This window comes from Amblyomma maculatum, chromosome 6, assembly GCF_055883805.1.
Source record: "Amblyomma maculatum isolate TAMU_Amacu chromosome 6, ASM5588380v1, whole genome shotgun sequence".
NCBI lineage: Eukaryota > Metazoa > Arthropoda > Arachnida > Ixodida > Ixodidae > Amblyomma > Amblyomma maculatum.
Window position 1 is genome coordinate 56796201 of NC_139349.1, and position 13968 is coordinate 56810168.

General features: G+C 45.0%; 1 protein-coding gene and 1 pseudogene across 2 annotated transcripts; both read right to left on the reverse strand.

The window, feature by feature from the left end:
* Window positions 1-428: 428 nt before the first annotated feature.
* On the reverse strand, window positions 429-8068 carry LOC146185810 (toll-like receptor 2). The gene is made up of 2 exons (XM_084606746.1): window positions 7948-8068; window positions 429-3312 (listed from the first exon to the last, which is right to left on the reverse strand). Exons 1-2 carry the CDS (start codon window positions 7977-7979, stop codon window positions 990-992), a joined length of 2355 nt encoding a protein of 784 aa, XP_084462872.1. The 5' UTR covers window positions 7980-8068; the 3' UTR covers window positions 429-989.
* Window positions 8069-9094: 1026 nt separating this feature from the next.
* On the reverse strand, window positions 9095-13694 carry LOC146185811 (toll-like receptor 2; annotated as a pseudogene). The gene is made up of 3 exons (XR_014708038.1): window positions 13446-13694; window positions 12703-12761; window positions 9095-11602 (listed from the first exon to the last, which is right to left on the reverse strand). The product of XR_014708038.1 is annotated as a toll-like receptor 2 (transcript).
* Between the last annotated feature and the right edge of the window lie 274 nt (window positions 13695-13968).

Consider the following 13968-nt stretch of genomic DNA (forward strand, 5'->3'; position numbering starts at 1 on the left):
AATTATACTTATCGCTAAACTTGTTGCGTGCTAATTAACAGTACACACTGTTCGATATTTACTTCAGGAAGAGCTCTACTAATTTATCAGCCGTCCTTTACGTTTATAAGTGCTGGCGCAAAGTGTAGGGCGTACGTAGACAGCACATTAACGAAGAGCACCACGAGATACTCAAGGGGACGGACTTTTAAAGAACCTCAGATGCCTCCTGCAGCCAACAGATATGGCAGTAGGCCACAGCGCGACTCCTCCAAAGCTTGCACACGTCTTTCCTGCCCACTAATTCACTTAAAGTCATAATTCTTGTTGTATGCATATATAGAGGGAAAATGAGAAACATTTCTTAAAAACTGCATCAAATTGCTGAAGATACTAAATAATAAGTTCTTCTGAACGCGTATAATGAGACTTGACCGGGACAACGCCAATTATTCACGTATCTTTTCGCTGTAAAGTGTTTATTGCACATCCCAGAACATCAAGGTGAACATAATGCAATTCAGGATAGGAATGTCGCAAAGAAAGCGCATGTTATCTATCATTTCAATTGGCCAGCAGCAAACCGTTGACAGAGGAAAGCAGATGTTGTGAATAGCACCAATGGATATGTCTTTGAGATTGGCTGTCACTACAAGCACAAAACCAGTCGCAGTACGTGAACCGTGGGCAGTGGGAGTCAGTAAAGATAGAGCAGCGGGATTAATGGTAATGCACGTAGAACATGGGAAGACAGCCATGAGTGCAGAATCGGAATTGCGAAAACGCCTCCTGGCATGCAGCATACAAGTTGCTTCCAGCTCGTATCAACGAAATGGGAGATTTGGTCCTTAAAGCATTCCGTCTCTCATTTAGTAAAGAGATGCATGGTGTTTTCAAGCAACCTTCTATGCTCTACCGGCCAAAACAACACTATTTTTTGCGATAAGGAAAATTCGTTCCTTCTGAAGCCATTTTCTGTTCCACAGTTAGCAGTTTCGTGGGTTGGGTGATTACTGTTGAAGCGCCATTTGCAGCTGTAGCCAGAAATAATCTTGCAAGCGATCATCACTTCCAGCTGGCGGCACCTCAACATAAGTCCTAGATCTTGTGAGGTAAGAAAGCATGGGACTCATATAAGACTCATCGATGTGGCTTTTCTTGATGAATATTATATGTTCGTCCCGCTCCGATTCGAACAGGCGGTGCTGAGCGAGCCTCAGTTCAAACATGCACCACGCACTTCTGCAGAACTCCACGCTAACGACGAACAAAGACACGCGACTCTGTGAGATGCAACGGCAAATGTTTTCAGCGATTGGAATTCCTGGAATGAAGTCACGTTCTGCACAACAGAAACGAAAATTCATGGGCGGGCATTCCATCCGATCCAAGAGAACATTCCTAACCCAAGCTGAGTCAGAAATGTGGTAGCAAACGAAAGCGTCCCACAGGAAACGGCCAGCGTGGGTCTGCCGCTTGTAGTTCTTGATCTTCACTCGCAAGTACAGCAGCGCGTACATCAGGTACCATCGCTTGATGTATACTGCGTAGCTAATGACAGAAATAACGAGAGCAGTCATTATAAGTGGCACCCCCACCACTGTGTAGTAGTCCACCGGGCCACAGACAGCACTGTTCCACTCGACGTTGGCTGCCTTGTCGCCAGCGCATTTCTCTGGTTCTTTGCATACAACGCAGCGTTCATACTTTTGTGCGCTGCTATTGAGGAGATAGTGCAGGTTATTCAATAAGCAGCTCCCGCAGTCCCATGGGTTGTAACAAATGGCGACGTCGCCTACATGTGCCACGTCCCGTAGCATATCGTTGTCTAGTGTATACAAGGTGTTTGACTCCAGGATGAGAGTATGCAAGCTCTTCATCACACTAAACACTGGTGAAGTCCAATTGGATATGAAGTTTTTCGATAAGTCTAGGAGCTTCAGGGGTACCGGCACTGTTGCATTAAGTTCCAATCGCTCGATTCGGTTCGCAGACAGTGACAGCAGTCGAAGAGATGGGAGGCAGCCGAAAAGTTCTCTGCCTTGAAATGCGGTGAATGAGTTAAACTTTAAGCTGAGAATCTCTAACCGGTTTAGGCCGCTATACGACGTCGCAGTAATGAATTTGATCAGGTTCCACCGCATGTCCAGTCCGCGCAGGTCCTGTAGGCATACGAATGGGGAACCGTGGATTTTTCTAATGGAGCAGCCGCTGAGGTCGAGAAATCGCAGAGCAGGAAACGCGCAAAACGCACGGTCCTTCAATTGGTGCAGGGGTGTGCCCGCCAAAACTAGCTCCTCTGCCGTGCTTTTATGGGGACATGGTGATGCACATAGCTCGAATGTTGCGTTCAAAGGCACCCTCGTGGCCGCCATGTTCAGCCGGTGCAGTCTGTTCTGCGAAAAGACGGCCTCGGGCACCATGGCGAGCTTAGTTCCTATGAGCGATATGTTCTTAATGTCTGGTATGAGATCAAAGGCGAAAGGATGTACACTGGTGATAGGGTTGTGATAGAATTCGAGAGAATCCAGGTAGCGCATATGCGGTATGTCGTGTTGCTTTATCTGCTTTATGTTGCATTTGTAGAAGACAATATGGCCGATCCGCAGGGATGCAATGAGCTGGAGCCCGTAGCCGGGTACGCTTCTAACAGTCTCGATGAAAGTCACGTTTACTTTATTCACGGAAACGTCAGCGAGTTTCCAGTCCTTGAAGAGGGCGAAAAGGAGGGCGACGGCGGAGGCGTTTCCCGCCTGTCTAGGAATGGGGCTGTAGTCTGTGAAGCGGTCCACGAAGCCATAAACCTCACAGTCCTGGACCTTACTGCCGTTGTTTCTCGGACAGTTCACACAAGCTATTTCAACTGGTGTGTGAAATATTACTTTGAACTTCATCTGTTTAACGAAAACCAGCAGAGAATATATTGAAATGGAACCGATGGCATCTGATGAAAAAGCGGAAAATATGTCGTAGCGGTACTGCCAGCTGAGGGGGAAGTCGTCCCATTTCTGTATATCCACTTCTGTGAGGCCCATGCAGATGACCTCTTTGGTGGAAGACGTTGCGTTGCTTAGAGGAATATCAGAGATGAACACTTCCTCCAGCGTCATGATTTCGGGGTCCGAAGGTATAAACCAGTGTTCAGATGGGGCTTCGATGAGGATCTTGCACGAGGATCTCACCCTGCCATCTTTCAGCAGACTCGAATGGCAATGTTCTAAAGGAAGAAGTTCCATCGAGTAGTTTGTCTCCGGACGGCAAGAAAATGCACCGCCGACTTCCATGGCACCCGCCACGAAGCTGCTCATCAAGAAGGCTACGGTGCGCAACATCCTGCATAGAAAGAGCACAACAGGTGGTATCTGCATGACCATCAATGTGGAGTTGTTTGCAGACGACTGATTCATTCCAGACACCGCTCGAGTGTACTGCCTTTATAGAGGCGCATTTTGTGTTGTTTAGTGAAGTGCTATAATTTGAACGATGTTTGACAAGCCATGGGTTGGCACTGTTCGACTGCTTACATATGTGACGTTTATTACAAAACAAGGGACACTAGCAATCTGGACCTCATTAGGTTTTACAAGCGCGAAACGAAGTACTTGCAAAATTACAGAGATATAGAACACAGAAGTGACGTCTATGTCGTCATGCAATTCCCCCCCCCCCCCCCCTCCATTAGATATAACTAAAATACTTCCTTGGGCCACCTTTGGTAGGACAGCGTCTTTAGCATTATTATTTAACACCTTTTAATGTAGTTATTTCATGGCCGAGCGGGTAAAGTGCAGTGCATAAAGTAGCCAATGCATTCTGATGACGTTAAGCTGAACGTCAGCACCCATTTCGTAGCCCTTTCTGTGACCCTGGATCAAGCCCGCTGTTGAACATGTACGTATTTATAAAGCGTGAGTTTGCCGTTGTACTTCCTTGCCTATTACACAGCGAACTGCCCATACATGCAGTCCACGAATGTAACTGTTTCGCTCTCATTGTCGTATAGTATTACGTCACTACTGCTATGGGACAATAAGGGGCTTTAATGCAGGTTTGCTTTTGATAGCTGAATTTTCGCCTTCATTTATCCACCCGTCCGTCCGTTTGCCCGTCCACACCGGAAGGGAGTGACCGCCTACACTGAGCCATGTAAATTCATGCACAAGTAAAATAATATTCGGACTCACGTAAAATTCGGCGAAGGGAGGGGGGGGGGGGGGGGGTCATGCTCCCGAAGGAGCGCATTTCAGTGAAAAGAAAGTTCGGTTGATCCGGTTGGGCTGGGATTAGGATCCTGCGCCTTCGCCCTGCCAGACGGGCACGCTGCCCAAAAGGTCAGAAGAGCTGTTTGTTTTCTTACGTGGTATTTATTTACTGCACGAAGTTATGTGTGTACAGAAATGAGTTGTTTATGGATGACTTATTAAGAACTCGGCCACACTGCACTAGCTTGGCAGAGCTAGTACCACGTGAACAGCGAAAACCAGTCCGGTAGAAAGTATGTTTTCTACTAAATGTTCCTGAGTTGGGGCCTCATTCGGCAAACATTGCTTCGGGGTTAAAAGAGGTTTCGTATTGCGATCCAACATGCGTGTTTCTCACTGGCTACAAGATTCAATGGAGAAAAGTGTGTTACAGGGTTCATAATAGGGTTGAGAAGTCCCAAAGTAACGCTCACTATGAGCATTTAAAACAAAATCTTTTTTTAGACTACTTTGCAGCGCAACCCAAAATTATATCGCGTCTTTGTAGCTAATAGAACAGTGTTTAATCATTTAAGGTACTCCGCCCAGATGATAGTTTAGATAAGGTATAAAATGTTTTTTTTTTTCTATTGAATAACATCTTAACAGGTAGAGATTAGGTGTGTAATTTATAGAAAACGTTTCGTGCGAAAAGAAATTGGCATTTTGCACTTTCGCGTTAGCACATTACGACTGTTGATATCTAAGTACACAGAACGTAGCAATGACGGCGGAAAGATGATTGTTATCATATACCTGTATCGACTCTTATACAAACCAGAAGACAAGTGTTCATTAGAAAATCGAAGTGTCAAAATCTCCTCAGATGCATTAACTTTCTGCATAAAATCCAGTAAAGAGGGGTGCTAAGTAAACTTTGTAGAAAGCACAAAGTTTAGTATTACGGTCATAAAACTGACCTGCAGGGGAACAGTCACAAAAGAATTGTAGCGCATTCAGGTGCACCAAACTTTATGTCCCTGCATAAACAGGCCTTAAAAGGTTGCCACGCCGCATTGGTTCGATGATGGATGCACAAATAAAGGTTACAAATATTCGATATAACGATAGTTGTAATGTCCAGCACAGTGCCAGACCTGGACTGCACAACAAATTTTTGTTGCCAGAAGTGGTTGCAGGCTGATCATGGGCTAATAGGTGAAGTCTGATGTGAGGCAAAAGACTTGGCATAGTGCTCAACTACCGGAACCTGCTTCTAGTAATATACGCTTCACTCTAAATGCACGGCCATTATTATATCCAGCATAACAGAGTGGTGTTGAGACGAAGCAAAGTACAGGCAGAGACATTTATAGCGATCCATCTGGGCGTCTAGTTAAGCACCGTATCGGCCTCGAAGGTTCATTGGCTCAAGGTGAATAAATGTAGACCTAGCAAATGCACTTGCAAACAGCAGAGATCCAATAATGCATTCGCGTTCAACTCTTAAATGCGGAGCTAAAGCGCCTACCAAATCTTTATTTTTTTTCGCAATAATTTTTTCAACTCCCTTCTGTTCACAAGCTACCGCGGCTATGTGACGGCTCCACTGCCACCGCTAATGCTGCTGACAACGAGGCCAGAGCGGGCGCTGATGCATGCGCGGATCAACAGCCCACCGTTATTTGAGAGCAGCAGCGTGTCGTCCTCTCCCCGTGCTGACCGGGCCGTTTCTTCGCCAACAAGCCGCGGCTTCCTAACATTATTCTAACGCTAACGTGCACTGTCCTATTATCTGCCTCCCCGACTTCACATGAAATACATCACCCTGTATGGAAAGTAAATGCGATAAAAATGAAGCGCTAGCGTCCAGACACCGAGGACAGTCGAGGATTTTGAAGTAGGCGCTACATAATCACTTCTTCCACACGGGTGCTTACAATCTAACGAAAAACGAGCATAAACACTTTTGAGTTTCAGTCACTGCACCCGTCGTTGCTTTTTGTGTTTTGTTTACAACTTTTAGGCTAACATTATTTGCGAATCTGCTGTGGCTGTGGTAACGATGTAGTGTCAGATGTGTAGAAATGTCATCTTCCTTCGCACATTTTCTGCCTCGACTGCAATTCAAGTACCCGAGCGCTTAAGCGGCCCATTAATGTATGTATTTCTGCTCCCACCACACTGAAACCTCTTCTCTACAAATCTCTAGTTCGCAGTAGGCTGGAATATGCTGTGTTCATTTGGGATCCCTTCAATGAAAACCTAATCAGTGCCCTCGAACTAATTCAGAATAACTCGGCACGTTTCATAACCGCACCGCCAGCGCAACATCTATGAAGAATACATTACAATTAACATCTCTTGCTAGCCGTCGAAAGTACGCTCGTCTTTGGTTTCATAAAATATGTTTCATAACACCAGTCGGTGCAGGGATATTATACCCCTTCCATCTTACGTTTCGTCACGAGTTATTAATTCGCATAAAATCGGTATTCCTTTCTTTAAAACTAAACGCGCAGCTGAGTCTTTCCTCCCACGAGCAGCAAAGGACTGGAACCACCTTCCCGGAGCTAGTGCCTTCATCATCGATCATCAGCGTTTTTGTTCCGCACTAGCTAAAACTGTATGATTAGAGTTGAAGCACCCTGTACGTAGCCACTGTATTCTACTCTTCAATGCCCTCGGGCATTGAAAGTAAATAAATGAAATGAAATGTATTAGTGAGATAATGAGATAAGAACAACGACCTCTCTCTCATGCTGTTTCTTATGTAAGGATGAAATGGAAACACTGAACTTCATACAGGCATTCCTGCAGCATGGTAATCTAAGCGCATCACAGAATAGATAGTAATTTTTTTAGATTTCGGTTAACTGGTGCGAGTCCTGAACTTTATTTGAGGATGTCTGGGTTTATCTTGGGTATGCTTCGTTAAGCTGTTTTCTCGACGAAGTACTTTTTAACGCCTATACGGCCAATTACTTCCAAGTCCATCCTTCTGCTGTTGGAAAGCTTTCGGAGCTCTGCACTTGGTCATCTAACTGTAATATCAGGTTTTTGGGCTTGTGACAATCGCGAGCAGCACGGCTGTTAGTTCATTTACACTGCGGCCTCTGCTGACAATTTTTTTTATAGATTTTGTTACTAGTTTATTTACCGACAAACTGTGGAAACATGCTTAATGCTTCCGCTGAAGGTTGTCGGAAGACCATGTTAGGGAAATGAAGGGCTCGTATTGTTTCAAGATACTTTGTTGGGCAAGTTGGCACACATTCATTATTAATTTAAACAGCGCGAACAAGAAGACGAAGGACAAGATAAAAGGAAGCCACAGTACCGCGCTTGTACTGTGGCTTCCTTTTATCTTGTCCTTTGTCTTCTTGTTCGCGCTGTTTAAATTGATAATGAATCGTATTGTTTTAAGCCTGTGAAACGCCCTGCAGTCGGCTCTTCTACTCTCACGAGCCAAGTTCCAGCCTCTTGAGTACAGTATTAGTCAGGGCTACGGGATAAGATATATAGTGGTTCCGAATTCGAGCCAAGTGTCGCAAATATTTTCTAGATAAAAAGTTTGTTCTAGCGAAATCGAGGTGCTTTCAAGTGCCAACTGTAGGCCACTAGGTAAGATTTGAATTTATTGAAGCTTCTTCGATATAAAGGCGATATATAGCTGAGAGAAGGTATTATTTTAACAAGAAATTTATTTAACTCTTAAATCTTAATCCTATATTATACAAGTAGATTGACAGCTAATTTCAACTAAAAAACAGGAGAAGAGACTTACTTTAAACGGCGGACAGACTGCGGCTCGTCCATAACAAGGTCATGCTGCTCGGCATGCAGTGGCGAGTCTTCGGGAAGAACAGTGCGGCGGGAAGGATGAGTGAGAGTATTTATCGCCTCCCTTGCAAGCGGAAGCCGACCGCGGAACAGACGGCTGCTCATCCGATTATGTAACAACCGCATCCCTTCCCGTCTTGCAGTGTGCCGGCGCTCCAACAGGCTGCTGCTGCTCCGAGGCAGAAGGCAGTGGTAAACTTATATGCAGGACTCTGCAGGAAGTGCTAGTTTAATGCCGTCAATTCGGCATCGTTAAAATGTAATACAGAACGGAGGGATATTGCCGTGATGATAAACGCCCGCTGATTTACGGATGCTTTCTTGTTTTATTTTTCCCTTTTCTTTACTTCGTCCTTTTAGTTTTGTTTGTACAGGCTATCGCATATAGTTCCGCTGTCACATATTTTTAACTAACATGCGCCGAAATAAAAAAAAATATATATATCCTGTTCTCTTTATATTTTTAGTCACTGTTTTGCGCTTCTTTTTTATTTATTTTTTTGCGCCTGTTTTAAAATCGTTCTTATTTGTTGTTGCCACATTCAGCGGGTTTTCAGACCATAAAACTGTTCACAAACATATTACTCCTCAACCGCTGTGAACGCAACATTACAAGTGGCAAATAAGCATATAATAATAGTCATCACCACCATCATAGTCGTCGATCATGATTTTCATCGCTGCATTTCCGCCTCATCAACTAGACATTAGAATCCCCGGCTCCACGCTGGAGGCATTTTATGTGGAGTTGCCATACTATAATAAGACCCCACATGAATATGCAGGTCCGTAAACTGTTACGAAAATGGAGCTTATCTTCCACGCCTCTAATGAGTCACAAATATCAGTATGTGAAAATGCTCTTAAAGGTTCGCGCGTAATATTTGTATTATGATCTAAGCATATCGAAATGAAAGCATCTTTAACCATGAACTTTATACAGCCCTTTAAATCGCAAATTGTTAGTACTCCTTTCCTTCTGAGTACTTCGAATTCTAAGCTTATGACATAAATTAAAGAAAGCAGAGCGTGTTGTAAAGTGTGACATATAGGTATGACAAACCTATTCGAAAGTAATGAAGCACCAAGCATTTACTTAAAACTTATTTTATTTTGTAGACTCCTAATCACAAAGGTCGGCTTAACAATCACAGAAACCAGCTGACATGCTACATAGTTAAAAAAAGATGGACTTCACCATATCAAGCAGACAATGCCAAGTAGTGGTACTGACGCGAAAGCATGACTTAGACTATGAGGGGTTCTGAAGAGAATATTAAGGATGGAATGCTGCTCGCAGTTTTAACCAGAATAAGTTTTGAAGCCGCTCGTCGCTCCCAGGTGGTGGTACATTAATGTACGTTCTGCACCTAGTGAAGAAGGACAGCATAAAACCCATCTCTGACTCGTCAATACGGCCCTTCTGGATAAAAACAATATGATCGTCTCGCTCCGACTCAAACAGACGGTGCTAAGCGAGGGTCAACTCGAACATGCACCAGTGACTATGACAGAATCCCTCACTAACGCCAAAAAGCGATATCTGACTCTGAGAGATGCAACGACAGATATTCTCAGCGATCGGAATTCCTGGAATGAAGTCCCGTTCGGCAATGCAGATACGAAAATGCGTAGGGGACGACTCCAGCCGAGCTAGAAGGACGTTATTAACCCAGCTCGCATCTGATATGTGGTAACACAAGAAAGCGTCCCACAGAAAACGGCCATCACCCTGAGACTGTCGCTTGTAGGCCCTTATCCTCACTCGCAAATACAGAAGTGCGTACATCAAATACCATCTTTTTGTGTACAGTCCGTAGCTGATTACAGACATCACAAGAACGGTGAGGATGAGTGGTACGCCTACTACCGCATACAAGTCTAAAGGCGTGCAGTCAGCCTCGTTCCATTGCACGGCATCCGTTTTCAGGTCAGCATATATTTCAGGTCCCCTACACAGTGTGAAACCCGCCGAAGCTCTCGCACTAGAATTCAAAAGAATTTGGAGGTTCCTCAACAAGCAGCTGCCACAGTCCCAGGAATTGTTAACAACGTCAACTGTTCCAATGTTCCGTAGATCGTTCAACATGCTATCGTCTATGGTGAACATTGTATTTGACTTCAGATTAAGAGTACCTAATCTGCTCATCAGGGAAAAGAAAGGTGAGCGCCATTTAGAGATGAGGTTGTCAGATAAGTCAATCAAACTCACCGACGTTGCCTTGACAGGTGATTCCAGAGTGTGGACTTTGTTGGAAGATAGGTACAGTGACTTCAAAGATTCCAGGTTCCCAAAAACTGCTGGGCCAGAAAGTAAACTAAGCCAGTTTGCTCTGAGATCAAGTATCTCCAGTCGTTTCAGACCTTTGTAAGCGGCCTCGCTAATCGATGTTATGTGGTTAGAGTGCAAACGGAGTTCACGGAGGCCCTCCAAGCAAATTAACGGGGAGCCTTCGATTTCTTCGACTGTGCAATCACTCAAGTCGAGAAATATCAAGCTAGGAAATGCACAAACTTGTCGGTCGCGCAGTTTCTTTAACGCTGTCCCAGCTAAAATAAACTCTTTGACCGATCTCATCGGCAAGCATGGTTCTGGGCAAAACTGAAACGTAACGTTTGTTGGGACTCTGGTGGCCGCCATGTTTAAACGGCGCAGTCTTCGAAGCGAGAAGATTGCGTGAGGTACAGACCCAAGCTTGCTTCCTTCGAGAGAGATGCCTTGTAGGTCTGGTATGAGATCGAAAGCTTCAGGGTGGATGGAACTAATCGGGGCGTAAAAGAAGTCCAGTTGCTTCATGTAGCGCATATGTGCTATGTCATTGCGCTTTATCTGTTTGAAGTTGCATCTGTAGTAGATAATGTGGGCTATCCGAAGGAAGGCAATAATTCTTATCGGTTCAGAAGGAATGCTTTTTACGCTTTCGGCGAAGGTCACATTCACGACCTTGACGGCAACGTGCGCTAGGTTCCAATCTTTAACGAGACCCAGGGATAAGACCAATTTAGAAAGTATTGCAGGAACGCTCTTAGGAATGTTAGGAAATGGATTGTAATTTATGAAGAGATTCATTATACCGTAGATGTTACAGTCCACTGAATGTTCACTGATCTGATACTTCGAGCAGTTCGCCACACCAATTATCACTGGTTTTTTAAACGTTAAATCAAGCTCACACTGCTTGATGAAAACCATGAGGGAATATACCGCAATGGGGCCCGTCCAGCCTTGAGGATACTCCTCGAAGCGCTGGTAGCTGCTTTCCATGTCGGGCGGAAAGTCATCCCATTTCTTCACCGTCGTCTTTGTCAGGGATAAGCAGGTGATGTTTTCGTCCGCAGGGGCGTCAGACACTAGCTCCTCTTCAAGTGTCATGATCTCGGGGTCCGACGGTATGAACCAGAGCTCGGGCGGTGCAGAGACGAGGATTCTGCACGAGGCTCTGACTCTGCCGTCCGCCAGCAGAGACGCGTCGCAATGTGACAAAGGGAGTAGCTCCTCGTCTGCATGAATTGATCCATGTCTGCAGGCCAGCTCGGGTGTGTTCTCGCTACGGATTACCACGAGAACATTAAGCAAGGTGCTAACGCTCAGCCGCATCCTGCGTTCGAAAAAAAATATGCGTAAGCACTAACCATCCACGCCTAAATGCGGGAAATCAGATTACACATCGAGCAATCCACAACAAAGTCAAGAACCTCTACTCTCCACATGACCGTCAGTGAAGTACAAAGCTCCTAAAATATGTTTCTGAATTTTATGGACAGAATAATTCGAGTGTGCGCACTACCCCTTAAATGGGGCCTTTGCGGTATCAGTAAATAAAATAAATAAATAAATAAATATGCAGCAAGATTTACTCTTCGGGAAGCTACGATACTCTGTTTGGAACAATGTTCAGCTTGCGAGCTGTGAAGTGCAATCAGGCCTGCCTTAGTATACTATCAAATACCACTTATGTTTACTTTTCGACGTGGTGCATGTTATTAGGGGCTTGGGTAACCTTCTCTCCCTGACCCTAGTATTAGAATACTTCAATGAAAAAATTGACAAACACTTGGGCTCCGAGTTTAAGCGTAAAACAGGACAGCATTGATGATTGTCACCATTCGCTTCTCTTGCATATCCTCGTTCGCACACATACACTTTACTATGCTCGCTGAATTATTAATCACGAGATTTGTGCCTTCCTTCTCTCGCAAATACTAACTAACCAGCATACAGTCGTACACAAGCTAAACACAAAATGTGAAAGACCACCTGGCATAGACTTGAAGCCCCACTTAAACAAAAGCCTGCGAACGTGTTTGTATGACCCATAAGGGTAGCATGTCTTTTGGGGATCCCAGGCTCGATTCCCTCCATCCCAGGCTTGAAGTGTCCCAGGCTTGATTCCCATTCCATATCCTACATATTTCGCAAAGCCTCTACCAACTAGTCCAAGTCATGCAGTCTCGCCACGACATGCAACCGGCCGACGAATCACGCACCGGCAATGTCTCCTGCAATCTACCATCTGTCACAGGTATGTTTATGATTTTTGGGGCGACTTTTGCGCTCAAGGTCAGCCGTATGAGTCAGGGAAACTTGGGAGATAGTTCAGTTCACGTTAAGAGTATGAAGCGATAGCTTTAAAAGATCTTCTGTCGCACCCTCAGCTAGAGATGGACAAACTTTTAGCCACTACATGCTGCTTCTTACCCCAGTCGAATAAGCATACCTCGGTGGCTCAGAGCTCGGTGGTCAGGAGACTTGCCATCCTGTTGGGTTAGAGGTTCAGTTTCACCATTTGACCACCCTCTACTTTTATTTTAAACGCCGTCGCTAGATGTTTATCGTCAAGATCCGTAACGACCACTCTTGATCAATCAACTATTTCGTCACTCTGACCCCGGGGCAGCGATCAAATGTTAAGACGTTGAGGAAATTGACCGAAAGCTAGAGAACGACGTTGGTTCAACGCAAATTTATTAATGAAATGTGATTGCTAGCCGTCTGGTTAGCTGAATTGACGGAGCGACTGCTCTGAACAGATGGTGCAGGGTTCTCGAATTGAGCCTCGGACCAGGACGAGTTTCAGAAAGCTTTATAGCTTTCATTTCAGTGGAATAGCTGCGCTCAAATAGATTATAATGAGCAAGTACTCTCTTATGAAGCACTATGAAATGTAAGGAGTGGTCCCACGTGAATGGCGCACACAGCGCGCTCCGTGCTCCAACCACAATCTTACACCATTATCGGCAGGCGCGTAGGAATACATTCGTGTAGTGCGCGTTATTCTGGTTGGCCCAGGCCGCACTTGCCTTTCGCTGTGCTTAAAACAGCGTGCGAAACGGAGTAAATGTATGAAGCTGCCACTCCTGGAAGGCTGAACCCCCTAAATACACTGCTTTTTAAAAGACTCCGATAAATTTGCTTTTAAGAAAGGATACACTGCAACTCACCTTGTAGACGCGTTTTTAGCGAATTTCGTCCGCCACTGTTTCACAACGCAGATGTCCCAAATCAAGTCGTCCAGTAAAAGCACGCTGACGAAACATTCAGTAGCATTCTCGAATTCCGAGCAGGATAAGCCGCCCCGTTTTGCGGAAGCCAGCGAGACAAACAGCGACGCTTGCTTCCTCCAATTTGATGCGATGAGGGCGGATACTTCCTTGTTTGTCATGTATTCGAGCTGTTGCATGCGCCACGTTGTGCTTGGAGTTGTCACGCGCGCTTCTCGGCCCATTTCAAAGCCATAGCGTAAACGGTTCCATGTCGCAGGAAATCTGGCGTAGTCATTCGTCAGCATCTTTGGTTTTGAGCGAAAACCCCTAATGTAACAATGATTCAAGAACACATCAAATGTTTGGATTGACGACCAACTTACAGTAGAAGCTCCTGCAATCAAATGAAAGTAGTTGAGCTGGAAATAACATCAGACATTACGTTGGATGACAGTGTAAACTGAATCTCAAGCCTCCTCTT